The sequence below is a fragment of the Syngnathus typhle genome, linkage group LG11, assembly GCF_033458585.1.
Source record: "Syngnathus typhle isolate RoL2023-S1 ecotype Sweden linkage group LG11, RoL_Styp_1.0, whole genome shotgun sequence".
Lineage (NCBI taxonomy): Eukaryota > Metazoa > Chordata > Actinopteri > Syngnathiformes > Syngnathidae > Syngnathus > Syngnathus typhle.
In genome coordinates, this window is record NC_083748.1 from 3,254,757 (window position 1) to 3,271,854 (window position 17,098).

The following is a 17,098-nucleotide window of genomic DNA, read 5'->3' on the forward strand; positions in this document are numbered from 1 at the left end:
TCAAAATTTAGGACGACATTTTGTCTAGGAAAACATTGAAAACTGAATTATTTTTCTTACATTACAAAAACGTCATATCTAAACAGGGGTGTGTAGACTTCCTATAGCTATTGTACATAGAGACACGTATAAATGACTCCGGCGGGCGTTTTCAGCCACAAGGCTAAGAAAAGGCATGTGTGAATCCACTGAGCCAAGCTGCTTACCAGAACTGCTTTGTGGTTTCTCAACTGCTCTTTAACTCAAAGTGCAGGAGGAAGAATAGATTTTAAATGAGCGTCTTTATTTCGGGGAAGCGCATTCTTTTCCCGCGTCGTTTGGGAGACGAACAGTCAAATCTGTTTTGGATTTACGCCACCTATCATTCACTTCATCCCTTAGCGATAATCCCCCCCCCTAAAGACAAAAAAAATCATTTTATTTCATCTCTTCTTATTTTTCCTTTACAGTAAATGGACCTCTGGACTATTACGGGCCCTTAAAAGTGATGTGTCCCTATTAGATAAACACACTGTGGAGGAAGTAATGGATAAATATGTGCAAAATCAGACAGAGTAATCTGTGGCTGCATCAGATTAGCCAACATTGAGATAGTGGTGGGAGGAAAGCATTGCCGGTAAGGTGGTTAAAGCGAATCAAAAGGGGCACTAATGAAGAGGTTGGATCTGAAAAAAATCAAACAAATGTGTCGTTTTATCAGTAGAGCCGGAACGTCCGGGAAAAAGAAGCAAGCGGGAATGCTTTATGATCCACGTGACACTTACTGTGACGACTCATTTACCAATAAACATTGCCGGACTGCGCCATTACTCCGATTTTAGATGTATGTTTCTTGCTTGAACGAGGAAATGTTTTGCTAGTGAAGTTTGTGATTAGGATGACCTCATCGGCTAATGGAACATTTGTTTGGTTTCTAAAGAATTACTGGCAATGGGCATTTTATTTATTTCCTCAATAAGTAACTCATTATAAAATATTTATTTAAATTTGTAGAACTTAACATAAATTATACTACTATAATCATTTTTATATATTTATGATAATTATGATTATATCTTATGTACTGCAGTTATTATATTATGATTTTTATGTATATTTATTGACATATATATTCCTTTGCTTGCTGTATAGTGATGAAAACACCAATCTTAAAAAAAAAAACTTCCCCCAAAAGTTGATTTTACGCTCAGTGGGAAGTGCTAAAACTCAAAAAAACAGTGGCTGGAATAAGAATCAAGAATGGCACCCTAGCAGCTTTATTTGAGCTCATAAAAATCTCTGTCATCATTTTAAAGCCATTTGGCCGCTATTCTCTCGGTTAAATCCCATTTCTCAAAGGAGAAAAAAAATACCCAAGAGAAATGCTGTCTGGAAGAAATAAGCACGGTGACACAGTGGTTAGCACGTCCGCCTCACATTGCATGTTCTAAGCCTAACCTTCGGCTGCAGCGCACTCGCAACCTTCGTAAGGCACGGATGATGAATGAATGAATATTATCCCTAGGTATTATCCTGTGATGTGGGATGTGTTAGGAGTGATTGAAGACTCACGATTTGTTGGAGGAGTTACTGTTATGTGTGTGGTGTGCCGTGTTAGTCATCTTGCATGAACAACAGAACAGTAAGAACACACACGTCAGTTTTCTCCTTTTTGTGTGGGGCCTCTTACAATTTAAAAACGGGTTAAAATGTTAAAATCAGCATATGTATAAAATCAAGCTGTTTTGGTTGCATTTACAAGCAATCCTTGTGGTGAGTCACTGGGTGTGCTGCAGGAACATCAGGTTCGCATTTAGACCAAATCGCTTACTAATATGCCCACTGTCTTAAATTCAGCAATTTTCATCTTCAGCACTAGTCCTTTTTTCTTTTGCTGATTTCGATCCTTGTACAAAAAGTTCCACCAAAAAAACGAACAGACATTACACGTGTTTTCTCTCTCGGCGTCCGCCTGTATTGCTGACGAGGCCCGCGAGGGAGTTTTTTTATGGGCCGTTATGTTGCATTCCTCGGCTGTTGATTAAATTACAAACCACTAATGGAGATGTCAATGCAAGACCACGGGAGCATGGAAATAAAAACTCAAATAATGTTTTTAAAAGAGCCTTTGAAAACAGTCCAGTCGTGAGGAAAGGCGTTACATTCATCCAGTGTGACTACAGTGCATACACAGCCATTCAGCCGGTTGACAACGGTTCACAGGGCAGCCATATAAACGTGTGTGTGTGCCGTATATTTTTTTTAAATCAATTTAATTTATTTTTATATATATATTTATAAATACATAAAATGGTAATTCGAATTGAGTTGCAAATTCCCCATATAAAACAATAGGTGAATTATTTATTTGCAGTATACACAATAAAATACCGTAATTTTCCATGTATAATACGCCCCCATGTATAATACGCACCCTAAAAATGGCATGTCGATGCTGGAAAAAAGCCTGTACCCATGTATAATACGCACCCAAATTTTGACTCCTACTTAAGTCCATAAACGTAAAATTATTTCAGAAAAAAGATCATCTTTGGGAACAACCGGATGTTATTCTGACGGTCGGTATCACTGCGCATGCGCTAGCATACTCAATAGCGAAGAGATGTTTCGGATTTGTGTAGGGTACATTGTGACAGCAAACGAGCAGGTGATCTAGCAAGCGTCTGATACGAGAGCATTGTGTTCGTATGGAGCGTGTTTGAAGTGAACAGCAGAGAAGAAAGGAACAAGGCAAAGTGTTGTGAAATAAAATATTACCTGTAATATGCATTTTGTTATTTGCTGATTGAAACTGCTAATTAAACTGTGAAATGAAACTAATAGGTAGAGAACTGAAGTCTCGCTCTTTATATAGCTGACGTGTCTTGCGCATCCGTTCTGCGCATCTGTGATGGCGGCCTCCGTATGATATCCGGTTTGCGATGGAGATGAAAAAACAAACAATATTTGACAATAACACACCATCAAGGATTGCACCATCGCATCAAACCATGTGTCGTCAATTATGAATTTTACTGACTAAGTGTGTTGGGCAGGATGGCTGAATGCGATGCGCGATTGACAACAAACAAGAAGAAAGGTGATTTCAAGTTTTATTTCGAGGGAGATTTTCCTCAAAAATGGTTGTACCCGTGTATAATGCACACCCCAGATTTTAGGAGAATAAATTAGTTAAATTTTGCGCATTATACATGGAAAAAGATGGTAACACTATGCAAAAATACACACACACAAAATCTCGCATGTATGGAAAATTTTCAAGGACTCATGGAGGGAAGTTGGCCATTTTTGTTTTGAGCAGCTATTTTGGCCTTTTACGTTGATAAACTTTCCTACAAGGGAATTCACCCTAATATGGCTAAATCAGAAGTAGTTTTATTGGACACATGCTCAATTCTTAATTGTCCATTTTTTTATCTAAACTTTGTTGGGTGATCATAGTGTCAAATTTTAATCATTTCAAAAATTTGCTGCTAAAAAGGGGATCTTTTTTGTGTCTTCTTTTCATTTCAATAGGGCTGTGTTCACTTCCAATCCCACTGTATTTCCATAATGCTCATTTCCTCAGATCCCCTACTGCCTCTTTTTCTTCAGTCCTTTCTTAAAGAAGGAGGAGGAAGAAAATGCTGTTTACATTTTCTAAAAGGGGAAAATTGGAGAAGGGAGCGTGTGAACTGAAACAGATGCCGCACACACTCTCTTGTTCTGTCTTCATCTGGCTGCACACACATGTACACAATGGCAAACAGCTGCGACGCCAGGAAGACGGCCCGGCGCAAGATTGCCTGAATGTAACATGCGTTGTGATTGCTCTTGCTTTTTTTTGGGTTGGGGCGGGGGGGGGGGGGGGGGGCTGAATCAAAAGGGTTCTTGGTTTAAGTGGAAAGTACGCTGGAATTGGTCCAAATTGGGGCAGCTGGAGAGGTGACAAGTTGTAATATTGACAAATTCAGTATTGATGCTAAAACCAATAGTTCAAAAAGGAATATATAATAATATAATTAAGTAATATAGTAGATACTTACAGTCATATTGTTACTGAGACCAGTGGTGACTACTAGTCAAAATTAGTTGCAAAAAAATGTTTGTTTTTTTGGGGGGTTTTTTCTTTCAAGAATAATCAGGTATCAGATTATTATATCAGGTATATAATATCACCAGTTTTCCGAAGCTGAGCCGTGATTGGTTGTGAACTGAAACCAGGCAACTGTGATGGCCGCCCCCTGAATTTTGCTGCTTAAGTCATATTCCACAAGCGCATTATTAAACAAAATTCAGAGAAGTGGCAAGTTCCATTTTCAATTTCCTTGGCCATAGTTTGTGGAGTTCTTGTTTAAACACTCAGTCACAATCTGACTTTGCTTGCCTTCATGCATGAACAATCCCAGGCACTACAGTAGCTTTAATTCCTTTCACATCAGATGGAAGGCCTTCCTCATTGGCGCATCACTGACCCCCCCCCCCCCTCATCCTCCCTCCTGCTCGCCGCCACCTGGCGCTGCCTCTGAGCCTGCTGGCTGACCAGATGCACTCTGAATGGAGGAGAGGAGGCGAGGCCAGGTTATTACGGATGATTATTCACACAAATTCAGTTTTTTAATGTGTGTGCCAAACAGTACTTGCAGGTTCACGGGGACACCTGGTTGTTACACCAAACAGGAAGTGGAGCATGTCCGGGGGAATGTGTGTGTGTCTGTTCTAGTTCATCCCTGACGTGTTTGTTGGGGTTTAGGTCAAGGGTTCTTCCAAGCTCTACTCTGAAGAGTTTCTTCCCAAGACAAATAAATCCCTCAAAGTTAGGAGAGGACATGTGACAGCTAACTACAGCACTTTGCTCCAGTGCTCCATTTTTCTTAGTGTCTTCAGTCTCCTGGCAAATAAAATAAGTAAAGGACAAAATAGAAGAAAAGGAGGACAACCTCGTTGTGGTCTGCAGGACTCTACAATCTCCACTTTGCACTCGCGCAAATGTACTTCGCTGTGGTCTGATGATTGAATAATTGAGTATCGTAGTACCCGCAAAGCCCTTCCACATTGCCCGTGTCATTGAAACTGGTCCACGTTGTACTGTAAAAGTAGAGTGGGGGGCTCCTAAATAGCCGCCATTTATCACCACCTGCATTGTCTGCTTGTGCACATAAATCAGCTGGCGATTTAAGTTTAACTTGAGCGGGTTGGGGTGGGGTGGCTTCAGGCTCCTCAAGTGTCCCCCACCCTATCCTCGGACCAACACAATAGGTTGACTGCATTAAGGGCTGAGACAAAGGGTATCGGTGAGAGACAAAAAGGAGGCGGGGGCCGAGGCGGGAGGGCTCGCATTCACATGCATGCAGATGCGCACACTTTTGTCACCCTTGGCACGGCCTCTTGTTTAGCCTTTAGGTGCCAAAGCAATTAGTTATGTTAATTGCAGGGTCCATCTCAGTGAATGAAGGCACTACTGGATGCTTGCTTGGCCAGCAGCCATACTGTGAGGAGAAGGAGGCGAGGGGAGTGGGCTTGGTGATGTCACACACGGTGGGAAATTGAGGGCAGGACTTAAGGCACAGGAGGCAGGGTCTGCGTGGCTCGGGTGGGAGGAAGCTCAGAAGCTGCGAGAGCACATGCAGTGGAGGCAGTACAGTCGAGTGGACGTGACCAAGGCGAAAAGGCACACGTAGAAGCGAGAGAGAGAGAGAAAGAGAGAGGGGACGTGAACGCACCACAGCACTAAACGCATGTGTGTGCGTGTCGCTCCATCTGGGTGCCATCTGTGTCTTCACATTTGCGGGAATGCAAACACACGCGTGACACATGCGGGAGAGGCAAAAAAACAGTGGATAAGAGCGAAAAAAGAAGCCACAAGTGCAGCTTTTGGACGGTCTCTGCAGGAATTCAGACGTGTGGATTCTACTAGAGAGGAGGTAGGAGCAAAACGGCATCCACATGCGTGTGTTTGTGGTTTTCTTTTGTTTTTTGTGATGTTGCTTTTAAGTCCCTTGTGCCGCCTGCAACGTGCAGATGGTGTCGCCTCATCCTGTCCTCTTTATCCCTCATCCTTGTCCTCTGAGCTAATGAGGAATTACTGTACAGCACAACACAATCTGTTGCGACCTGGTGTCCGCTTTGTTCATAAAGAAACAATCCCCCTATACAGGAAAGAATGTAAATGAATTGAATCGATAATTGACTACAATTTTTAAGTGACATTTGAACAGGCAGCCGCAGAGGAGTAATAATAGGGCAGTAAAATGGGAAACGTAATAAGAATGTGTCTGCGGTGTTCAACTAAATTCATACAATTCAATTTAATGACAACTAATTATTGTATTAAATACGAGGTTTTGAATGACAGGTGATGGACCATAGGGGAATAATTTTGCCTGAGAGGCGAGTCTCATCACATAGAAACAACTCACTCCTGTAAAACAGAAAAATTTCACCTTCCATGATGCTACTTGAAAAATAATAAATTAATAATGATGAAACTTCATGTTCACATAAAGATCAAACTGGTGTACAAAAGAAGTGAGAGAAGAACAAGTTGCTCAATGAAATTTTCACGTTGAATATGTGGGTCGGATGCAGACAGGGAGATTATTGCCTGTCCTGGGAGACAAATGTATTCACCTAAAGCAAAGCAAAGCAAAAAAAAAAAAAAAAAAAAAGACCCATTGTGCAACGTTATAAAAATAAGAAACAAAAAAAAATACGTGCAATTTGGTATTGTGTTGCGGTCTGCATCTGAGAGGAGAGTCTTGATGTACTTGTTACAAATCAAACACCCAACAGTCTTGATTGTCATGGGAGAGAAAGCAAGCAAACAAGAAAAGTGCTTCGTTGTCATTTCCTCCCAAATAGCCATCACTTTTGTATGGTGTCCAGGACATATGGACACGGAGCGGCCAGGGAATCCGCTCTGTGTGCATCTTATGCGTCAAGCTGTTACTCAACAGGGATGATGTGTTTTTGCCAAAACATTTAAGGTTGGTTGTTCTTTCTTGCATGGGACAGAGCAGATTGTGTGTGTTGGAGGGGCATCGGAGTAGGTCGAAGTTAGATAGTGAAAACACAGAAGAGTCCTGGCTAGCGTCACACCGGGCCTGCTCAGCGAGGAGATAGGAGCGACGAACTGTCGGCCAAAACAGAGACCCCCGTCTGGTCTGCTGGTCAGCGTCAACCTTGTGACAGCATCGGTCGCTGTGTGGAAAAGCAGGACAGGACAAATGACTAATGCAAATATATCGTCATATTCTCAACTCAGAGGAGGTAATTTTGTCGTTTTTGTAGATTTCAGATCTTCCATGAAATGCATCTGCGTCCTGTAAGGTTCTCATTAGACTGCACCGTTGTATTGTTGAAGTAGTGCCACGTTCCCTGTGGCCAAGGCACAAAATAAACCTTTCCAATTATCAAAAGAGCTGATCTTAGCACCACCCTGCCATCCACCATCCTTTTTTTTCTCTCATTTACGCAGCGTGGAGCAGCTGCTTTAGAAGTGGGGATGCAGGAAGTACTCTATTAGTTCCAGTGGCAAGGTCTGTGATATCTGACCCCCGAGGATGGCGATTGGAGGGTGTGGCTAATGGGGGGGGTGGGGGGTCACTAGCGTGACGCAAGAACGGCCTCGTCACATCATAATGGCCACAGACGGCGGGGTTGAAGTGATGGTGTGTCATCTGACAACCTCGTGACCCTTAGCCGCCCCGACGACTGCCACCCGGTGACCCGGGAAATGTTATGGTCTGAAGAAAAAGTTGTGGCGGCAACTCGGACAACTCTGTTGATCTCCAGGAAGTGTCTTCCCAGTTTGACTTGTTTGAGATGTCTGATGATGACATTTTTTTCTATACATATATAAATTAACATTTATCAAGAGTAGTTCCAGCCTTAGAATGGGCTCCTTTGACACAAGGGGGGCATTGCGTTAATAGCAGGGGCCAGCACTTTTATGTCAAGCATGTTAGATGATTAAGAGTTTTAAGAGTCCCACTTGAGGATATGCAAAAAAAAAAAAAAAAAACAGCCTTGTGCAGGTTCTGATAAAACTACCACAAAGTTAGCATCCGGGCTAATCCTCCTACAAAAGAATGCTGATCAGCCTGCAATCGTCTTGGGTGGATTTGTGGGATTGACACACCTGTACTCTCACTAATCTAAGTTTTGCAAGGACACACTGAGTGTGTGTGTGTGGGGGGCAGTCTCGCTCACAGACTTAAACAAGACAGAAGAATGCAAGGTATTCAAATGAACAGTTTGCATGTATGTAGATAACACATCCTTATCATTCAAGCTCATCCTCCCCAGATGTATCTTTTTTTTTTTTTCCGGCTAATATTCCGGAGTACAGCTGGCCTCTTTGTTTCACTTATCTGTCTTTCCCAGCGGCGTACAGCTGGGCTCCGCTCGCCCACCCGTCTTTTCACCTAGGGGCTGCATTACTTAAGGCTTGGCCTCAAGTTTTCGGTTTTCTCCTCCAGCAGGAAGCTTCTGTCCGTAATTGTGGCCCCGGATGAATGTCAGAGAAGAAATGGAAGGTTATGGGATTATGTAAAGTAGGTCAGGGGAGTTTTGGGTAAACATCTTCAGCCTGACCCACGTGGTGATGGCGACATCTGGTCCAGCCCCAATTCTGGGACCGTGCGGTCCCCTGACACGCCGTTTGATCTAGGTCAGCCGCTACGTTTTCTGTTCTGCTTTATGAAATACTTTGGAGAACCCGTGCATATGTGTAGAATTCTGTTTTTGGTTTAAGTGGATTTTCTATCTTTAAAACTGCACAGGAATGCACTTCATGCTCATTTTTGGGTGAGCAAAGAAAAGCTACGTTTCCAATTTCGAATGCTGGCTCACAGGAATGATAATTGATAGGCAGGATAATCAATTAGCAACAGAGAGGTGAGGAGGCTAGTAACCAGATAGGCAGTTAATCCATTACCTTAAGTGTGTGTGTGTGTGTGTACGTGTGTGCGTGTACCCCACAGACACACACACGTATGTGTGTGACAAAGGCAATAGACATCACCTGGTGTTTGTAGCCAATACGCACAAACACACAGACACACACACACATTAAATTTACTGCCATCACTGGAATCCCAAGCCACAACTCTGTGATTGGATGATTGCTGACAGATGTAAAAGTGATTGATCGTCTGGTTAAAGATGCAGCTTTCCATTTCCAGATTTCCAGCCATCCATTTTCTTATTACTTATTATGTCGGCATTTTTAGTCTATCCCAGCTGGCGTTCGCCGAGAGAAGTGGGATCAACAGTCAGTCACTGGGCAAATATAGACAAACAAGCATTCACACTTCTCCCAAGGACAAATCCAGAGCCTTCAAGTGTAAGGCAGATGTCCTAACGCGCCACTTGCCATTATTTCCATGGGCAACTTTACCTTACTTACTCGATCTGCCAACAGTGTGAAAGTGTTTCCCCAAAGTCGGTGATGATGTGTTGATGGGTGCACTACCACAAATCCAAGATCCCCAAATTGAGCATAACCAAAACCCCAAAATGTCTTTAACAGCGGTTTGGTTTTTTTCAGGCAATTGCATGCTAGTGAAGTTGTTCTGCTTCTTTGACTTTTACACCTACAACCAGTAATTTTATTTTTTGCACAGAAAAGAATCTCTGGATCCTCAGAATATTATATTTCCACTAAACAGAACTGATAACTGTGTTATGGATTTGATTTGGGAAATAAAGCACATTCAATAAAAGACCCGCTAACGACCCATGCTAAACTTAGCTCCTCCGTGACGTGCAGAGATTTGGTGGGAGTCGCGCAACTTGCTTCACAAGGAGCACTTTGTCAGATAAAGTTAGTAAAAAGATTCTCTGAGAAAAAAAAGAAAAGGCCTCGGGCTATTTATTGACACTCCCAGTTGACATCTACTGTCAAATTAAACAGAAAAAGAATGATACCTTGCGTATTCAAAATAACCACATAGCTTGCCTTAACCATATTGGGGTTTACCTTTTCTAACCATAGCATGGCTAACCAAAATCCGGTCTCTACCAGCTCATGTGCAGCAGTACCGAACAATCCGCTTCCAGAACGACATCACTGTGCTTTTTTTTTTTTTTTTTGCTCCCCCTTTTTTTTTTTCTTTAATGGATACCGTCTGTATGCCTCGCCAGTGGCCTCTCGCAGTTCCTCTCCCACTAAGTACAATTCCATCCCCTGATTCCTTTTCTTTCCACAATATGCGGCACGCTGCATTACAGCTGTGTTTTTCTAATCATCCCACCGAGCGACGAGGTTACGCCAGGGCTCGCTCCAGGAACACATCTGTGCTTTCTCACATGGAAGTCACACTAACATTTTTATCCTGACTCATTGTCCTTCACCTCACTTTGTCTTTATCCTCCCCTTAGTCCTCTTTGATTTCCTATCCTCTGGCGCAGCCCGATACCTTTCTCACCTTAAATATCTCGGCAGTATCACAAGGCCGGCGGCTCTTACCCCTCCCTGGGCCTGAGTGAAGAGAGCGGCGTGTTGACGTTGGGCTTGCGCCAAATATGTAGTCGATGGCGCAGGAAGGCGGTTGGCGGAGCCAAGAAAAACAGCCTGGCTCGGAGTCCGACAGCCATGCTTGTCTTTCTGATGAAACCCAATGAAAACAGTATTTTCTAGCCTTGTTCCTGCACCGAGCCCCGCCTGCTCTCCATCTGCCTCTCCCTGCTCGTACCTAACCAACAAACCTTCTTCAGTCTCGGTAGTGACGGCCATGTTTATGACCAATAGTTTTTTTGACACTGGGTCTTTTAAAAAAAGTTGTTAGGAAATTCTGGGCACTTTGACTAGGAGCCTCTTTCAGGTAGGGTTATTTTAAAAATGCACAAAAGCTGGTCGCCATTTTGGAGTTGTGTGGTTCAGTGGGTAATGGCGCTAATTTCAAACACGGTAATCAGGGTCCAAATTCTGCTCAGGGTTCCCATAAAAATCGGAAAATGCCTAAAAATTAATTATCTGGGCTAGCACCTGAGGATGTACGAACATGTTTCAGGGGTGGGCGGAGGCAGTTCCCGGTGCCCCCACCTTCTAGCTCTGCCTGTGCCATATAACCAATTTTAAGTGTTTCACAAATATAGGAGTCTCGATGGTATAATGTAAAAACTTGATCGACCATTCTTAGCCCAGCCCTGATTAAAATGTCATAATTAAAAAAAAACAATATCATCATGGTGATGAACTGTTGTACTGCATAATATGGATCTAATGTGCCAAGAGCTTTGGCCACCTGGGACCTCCAACAGTCCCCTGTGAAGGGAAACATGGGTGCTCCAATACACCCTCCCTCCACCCCAAGTGCCCCCGCCCTCCTCCTAGTGAGCACATGTAGGTTGGCTGGGGGTCGGAGGGGGAGGGTGGTGGTGTCGTGAGGCACGAGGACGACTGAATGAGAGCGAGTAGACTTAAATGCTAAGCAGACAAAGGCCGCACCTGGTCCCCGTCCGTCCATGCACAAGCGCCACAATGCGGCGCACATCTGTTCCTCTGTCGTGTGCTCCCTCTTGACCTCCACACACACACACACACACACACGCACACACACGTGTTGTCAACACAAGTGCGGCAAACCATTATCACTCGACAGCGCGTGATCTTCTTGGTGTCAGGTTGTTGTTGTCGTAACCTTCGCAGCCACTCGACAGGTCGGATGAATGTGCGTTTTTCAAAAGCTTTTTAGGATGTGTGTGCTGTCGCAAAAGAGACACGTGTTGCTTCTTTCAAAAAGGATATGCTGCTGCCCTGACTTACAAATGTAGATGATCTCATTTTATATTTATCCAAAAAGTTGTTAGTTTTGCAGATTTGAGAATTGGTATTTTACCAAAAGTGCAATAAAAGTCCTCCCGAGTGTTTCGGTGATGTCACTGATAAATGAGTGGGGCCTGCGTTACGTCTCTTCTCACCTCATCTCCAAAAGGCGGTCAAGAGATAGCAACTCACACATAAGATACACTTTGAAAGTTAACTTTGGAGTGAAACCATAAGCGTGATTAATCCTGCACATTTGTTTACGTCTCGTCATGTCATATATCTGAACTCCCGTGCTGTCCTAAATTAACATTTAAATGGGGCAGTCGCGGGACTGTTTTTTTCCGCCTCGTTCGCATTCATCAGCCACCGAGGCAATTACATGTTTTAATGCGCACGTGCAGCACCTGAACCTGAACAAACAAGCAGCACCTGGCTAGCAACCAAGAGATACGTAGATGTGCCCTTTAGGTTGCTGTGGTGACAATCGTTAGGAAACCACGTAAGCCTAAGCAACCTTATACAAGACACTCCTGATGACTTTCGCTTTGCAAACTGGGTTGCTCGCCAGCCACATCAAGTCGCGCAACCGTGCGGGCTCACCTTACATCTGAGGCGCCCCCCTTGTTGTCTTAACTAATTTTCAAAATGGGAGAGACCGAACACAAAATAGTAGTAGAAGAAGAAATAGAGAATCTTTAGAGACATCAGGCAATGCGCAAATATCGGTATGTGCGTTCCCCGCTTTAATAAGTGTTGTGTGTTCTCAGTGTTGACATGAAGGCCATATGCTTCATTGATTGTGTTATTGAGATGTCAGTCTAATTTCCTGACCATACGCAAGTGTGTCTCTGTGTGTGCGCTGCAGGCTGCATCCTGCTGTGCACTGGCACCGCAGATACGGTAGATACAAGCGTGTGTGTCCGTCCTTCCTGCTCCCCTCGTTGGTGAACAGGTGGACAGGAGGGAGCGGTGGCCGCCAAGGCACAGTGGGTAGTCGGAGAAGAAGCAGGCTGAACAGTCAAAGATGTTGCATGCGCGCGACAGATGGGCAGCACGAGGGGGGGAAGAGCGAGGCACGAATATGGATTCCACAAGCTTGTGCAGACATATTTTTGTATAGCATCGTATTCGAGTTGCCTTGCGCTGTTGAATGACGGACGGACGGACACTGCTATGCTATCATATATTCATAATACTATCAAATGTATTTTATTTTCCAAATCTATACAGTAAAAGTAATGTTTACATTATCTTATTATTCTAATTAATTTTAGACCACAACTAATACTTGAAATGACAATACTCTATTCATTTCTAATATTAAAACTGTAATATTGCATCTAATTAGCTATTGTAGTTATTGTATATATTTATATATGTATTAATACTTATAGCATTTCTATATCACATCAATCTCTATAATAATAACTATCGTTTCAGGGCTCTACTTAAACTATCCCGAATGGGTAAAGTTGTGTGTTACAGCCTTTGGAGGTTGAAATCCCAAAGCCCTCGTGAGAGTCTAACTCTGCCGCCATTGTTATGCGTGGCCCGCTCTCATCTTAAGGCCTCCATCTTTATAAACTTGGGAACCTGTTGCACAGGGCCGAGCAGAGTTCATCGGCCGTGAAAGAGACATAAAGAGCTCCATTGATGACGAGGCCACTCGGAAAGAGCATGAAACCGTATCTAAAAGGCCTTCTCCGAGGATGAACTTCGACCCCGCCGGGCCTTGCGTGTCTATTAATCGGCCTTTCTTGGAGCACTTAGAAAAGTCTGATCCACTCCAAATGGAGATACTGGTGGTTGAGGAGGGGGTACGTCGCCTCCATGAAGCTGCAGGAAACAAAGGCATCCCCTTATGCCGCATAAATGACACCCCCGGCCGGTACCCAAACAAGCCCAATGCCCCCTTATCTGGTGGTCTCATTCAGCGGCCGTGGCATATTGAAAAGTTGCATTTAACATTCAAAAGCTTTGACAATCTTGTTAGTAAAGCGTGAAATAGTCCCGGCCCCATTTCTCTCTTTTCTTTCTTGCCCCCCCCCCCCATCCCCCTTCTTGGCCACAACACTCAATGAAGGGGCATTCTTCCAGGCGCACAATAGCATTCTTTAACATTTCTTCTGTTAGTGATCTGAATGGTCGAGAGTGAGGGGCTAAACTTTAGACATCTGGCTCTTTGATGGGGGGTTGGGGGGGTTAATGCCGGAACATATGACGAGAAGTGAAGCTTTTTGTGGGCTTTTCACTCTCACCAATAATGTTCCAATTTGACATGGGGTGTATGTTCTTTTACAGAAAAGTACTTCAAGAAATAAAATTATAATATACATTAACAACAAATAACTTGTTTAACCAAAAATGTAATTGTGTCTATATTTGTGTAAAAAAAAGATAGAAACAGGATTGAAGACAACTTGTCAACTTTGCATAGGAAATGGACCTATTTTCTAAGTTTGGCCTCCTCTTTTGCAGACAGTAGAGAGAAGAAGAGCCCTGCCATGCCCGGTTCTCCTGTGGATGCTAAGACTCATTCCAGATCAGCTCCCAGTAGCAGCAGCAGCAGCAGTGCCGCAATCATCATGCCCCCCCTGCCCTCCATCAACCCCAGCGGCCCCCGCCTGGCCTCCTTCTCCACCACCGCATGTACGTCTTTTGATTTTTAAAGGCGTCAGAAATGTTCCAGTAGACAGAAATCGAAGAATCAAGTGCATGAACTGTAAAACAAATGAAAAACATTTCATTGTTATACCTGTCACTATATCGCCAACATGGATTTATAGTACAAAAATAATCAATGTTCTCTTTGCCGCTGTCTTCTTCGCAGTGACCAACGGCAACCACCATTCGCCGCCGACACTCAACGCCGTGCCGTCGCCGCCTCAGCGCTACAGCAACGGACCTTCGTCATCGTCGTCATCTTCGCTGGCCAACCAGCAGTTGCCGGCCACGTGCGGCGCGCGGCAGCTGAGCAAGCTCAAGCGCTTCCTGACCACGCTGCAGCAGTTCGGCAACGATATCTCGCCGGAAATCGGCGATAGCGTCCGTAGTTTAGTGCTGGCTCTGGTGGTAAGCATTGCTAAAAATAAAAGATTTGCGACACGGACGTGCCCTTTGAATGTATACTGATTGTCTTTTTCTGTTTGTAGAACTCAACAGTGACTATCGAGGAGTTTCACTCGCGGCTTCAGGAGGCCACCAACTTCCCCTTGAGGCCGTTTGTTATCCCTTTCCTCAAGGTAAAACATTCAAGTTCGACCTTCTCGCTCGTAAAATATGTCTTTGTTTTTAACACGACTATTTAATTGCTTTGGTTTTATTTGAAAAGGTGAGCCTGGCACTCCAAGTTCATCTTGACCTTTTCTGTGCCTTATAGGCCCCAACACCTGCACAATCTGATGACATATTTTGGAGTTATTCTGTTTAGACATGACCAGTTCTTACATTTTTTTAATACTTAATCAAATTATTATAAAATGACATCTGTGTGGTCCCTATTGTAATTTAAGAAATGATTCTTTATTTAAAAATTACTTTTTAATTTTATAATTAAAATGAAAATGGTGGTTACCTTATTTACTTACGATCAAATATATTTTTGTACATTTTTGTAAATAATTGTAAAATATTGATTAGAAAATAATAACAATACTGTTAATATGATACAATAGTATAGGTCACAACCTGCGATGCACTTGTGCACTATTGCAAAGTGTGGTTTCTACGTACTTATTGAAGTGCGCGCCATTACTCTTCTTATCTGCTGCCTTTTCAATTCATGACAGCAGTGAGGTGGATGCGCACGACCCCGTGACACTTTGAACTTAGCAAACGCTTCCTCAGAATGGTTTCACCATCATGACCTAATGCGCAGCAGATGACGTCGTGTGTTTAACGGTGCCCCCGAGAACCCCTTTTTATAACCGGGAGACGTCTCTTGGAGTGTATACTTTTCTATTTAGGATCTCCCCTTTCGGTTTCACAAGCAGCCTGTAAATCTTCCCGCGCCGGCTCTTTTCTCCGCGCATTTACCTCTCACTCACCTCCATCCGTCTGTCCTGAGAGGAGAAAGCTCCGTTGCTTTTGCTAATTTATGACAGAAAGGGGGGGGGGGGTCACAACTTCATTCTCGAAGGAGAAGGGAGGCTTTTTGGTGGGCAAATAGAACGGGGAGGCGGAGGGAATAGAAAGTCGGAAGTGTGAAACATGCCTATAAAGTCTTGCCTTCCACCCCCTTCTTTTTTTTTTATGGGCTCTGAGCGCCGCTGTCCCGTGAAGAGCGCTCAGCTGCCGAGGCGCCGCCGATCTTGTATCCGCCACGCCAAAAAAAAAAAGGAGAGAGCCTCTTCTCAAATGTCCACTGGTTAGGGGCCCGGCCCGGGGGTGAGGGCCAGGCCGCCGCTTTTTTCTTTCTGTGCTTTCAACTTTGTGGGAACCGTTTGGGGAAGACCCCTTTTTGTGATCCCAGTCCATAAAAACAAGGCAGACCTTCAGAGTCCAACTCTGGGATGGACTTGAACAGGGTTTCGCCCTCATACATGGAGAGAAAAAAAGCACATCCAATGTTTTAGTCTCTTTAATGCTTTCCTAACGTTTGTTGCACCAACGCACAAAAATGAAAACGGACAAGCACTAGCAATAGATGAAAAAAGACCATTTTGGAATGAAAACATAAAATGTTAAGAAAATTATACAATTCGTGAAATTATGAGACAAATAAATGTTAATTATGAAGTTAACTTATTTTAATAACTTGGGTAAGCATTATATAAAAAGTGAAAAATGTCTATCTATTGTCTTTTCATCTATGAATAATTAAGCAACAATTTCCAAAAACACAATTAATAATTTCATTGTTTTACTGTATAATGGTCTCGTAATAGCCTAGTTTAATTGTTCAAATCGTAAAAATACCACAAACAATCATCTCGAAACAGTTAAACATTACGAAAGTCATTTTACAATATAATCCTCCATTCCAGATGAGATTTACAGATGATGTCAACATCGTTCCTTGGCAAATCTGTTGTACGTTTTGGGTAATAATGGCCATATGAAAAAGTGGTCACGTTGTTTGTGCAAACCTCCGCCGTGATGGTTTGAAAATGCTTTGCAAAATGAAAAAAAAAGAAGGACAACTCTTGCCTTTTATTTACTCAGCAGAGAGAGGAAGTGGGGTAATTGCAAGCACACCAAGGTCTGCTTCTAATTAAAGACAAGGAAGAAAAAGGGAAAAAAGAGAAATGTTGAGGACAGGATGGAGACAGAGAAGTTCTCAAAAGGAAAAAAAAATCACAAGTGGGGTGGAAGAGTTTGTTGTAAAATGTTTCCAAGATTGTGTGT

The 17,098-nt window shown here is 43.3% G+C and overlaps 1 protein-coding gene across 2 annotated transcripts in view; it reads left to right on the forward strand.

Moving 5' to 3' along the window:
- cbfa2t2 (CBFA2/RUNX1 partner transcriptional co-repressor 2) overlaps positions 1–17,098 on the forward strand; it is a 49,563-nt gene that overhangs the window by 25,763 nt on the left and 6,702 nt on the right. Inside the window, exons 1-4 of one of the 2 annotated variants that reach the window (XM_061290702.1) lie at positions 5,455–5,903; positions 14,231–14,401; positions 14,583–14,824; positions 14,905–14,994. In XM_061290702.1, coding sequence (XP_061146686.1) covers positions 14,257–14,401; positions 14,583–14,824; positions 14,905–14,994 — 477 coding nt within the window. In that variant the 5' untranslated portion in view covers positions 5,455–5,903; positions 14,231–14,256. Of the gene's footprint in view, positions 1–5,454; positions 5,904–14,230; positions 14,402–14,582; positions 14,825–14,904; positions 14,995–17,098 lie in introns of those variants that run through there. The other variant, XM_061290703.1, reaches the window with a different exon arrangement.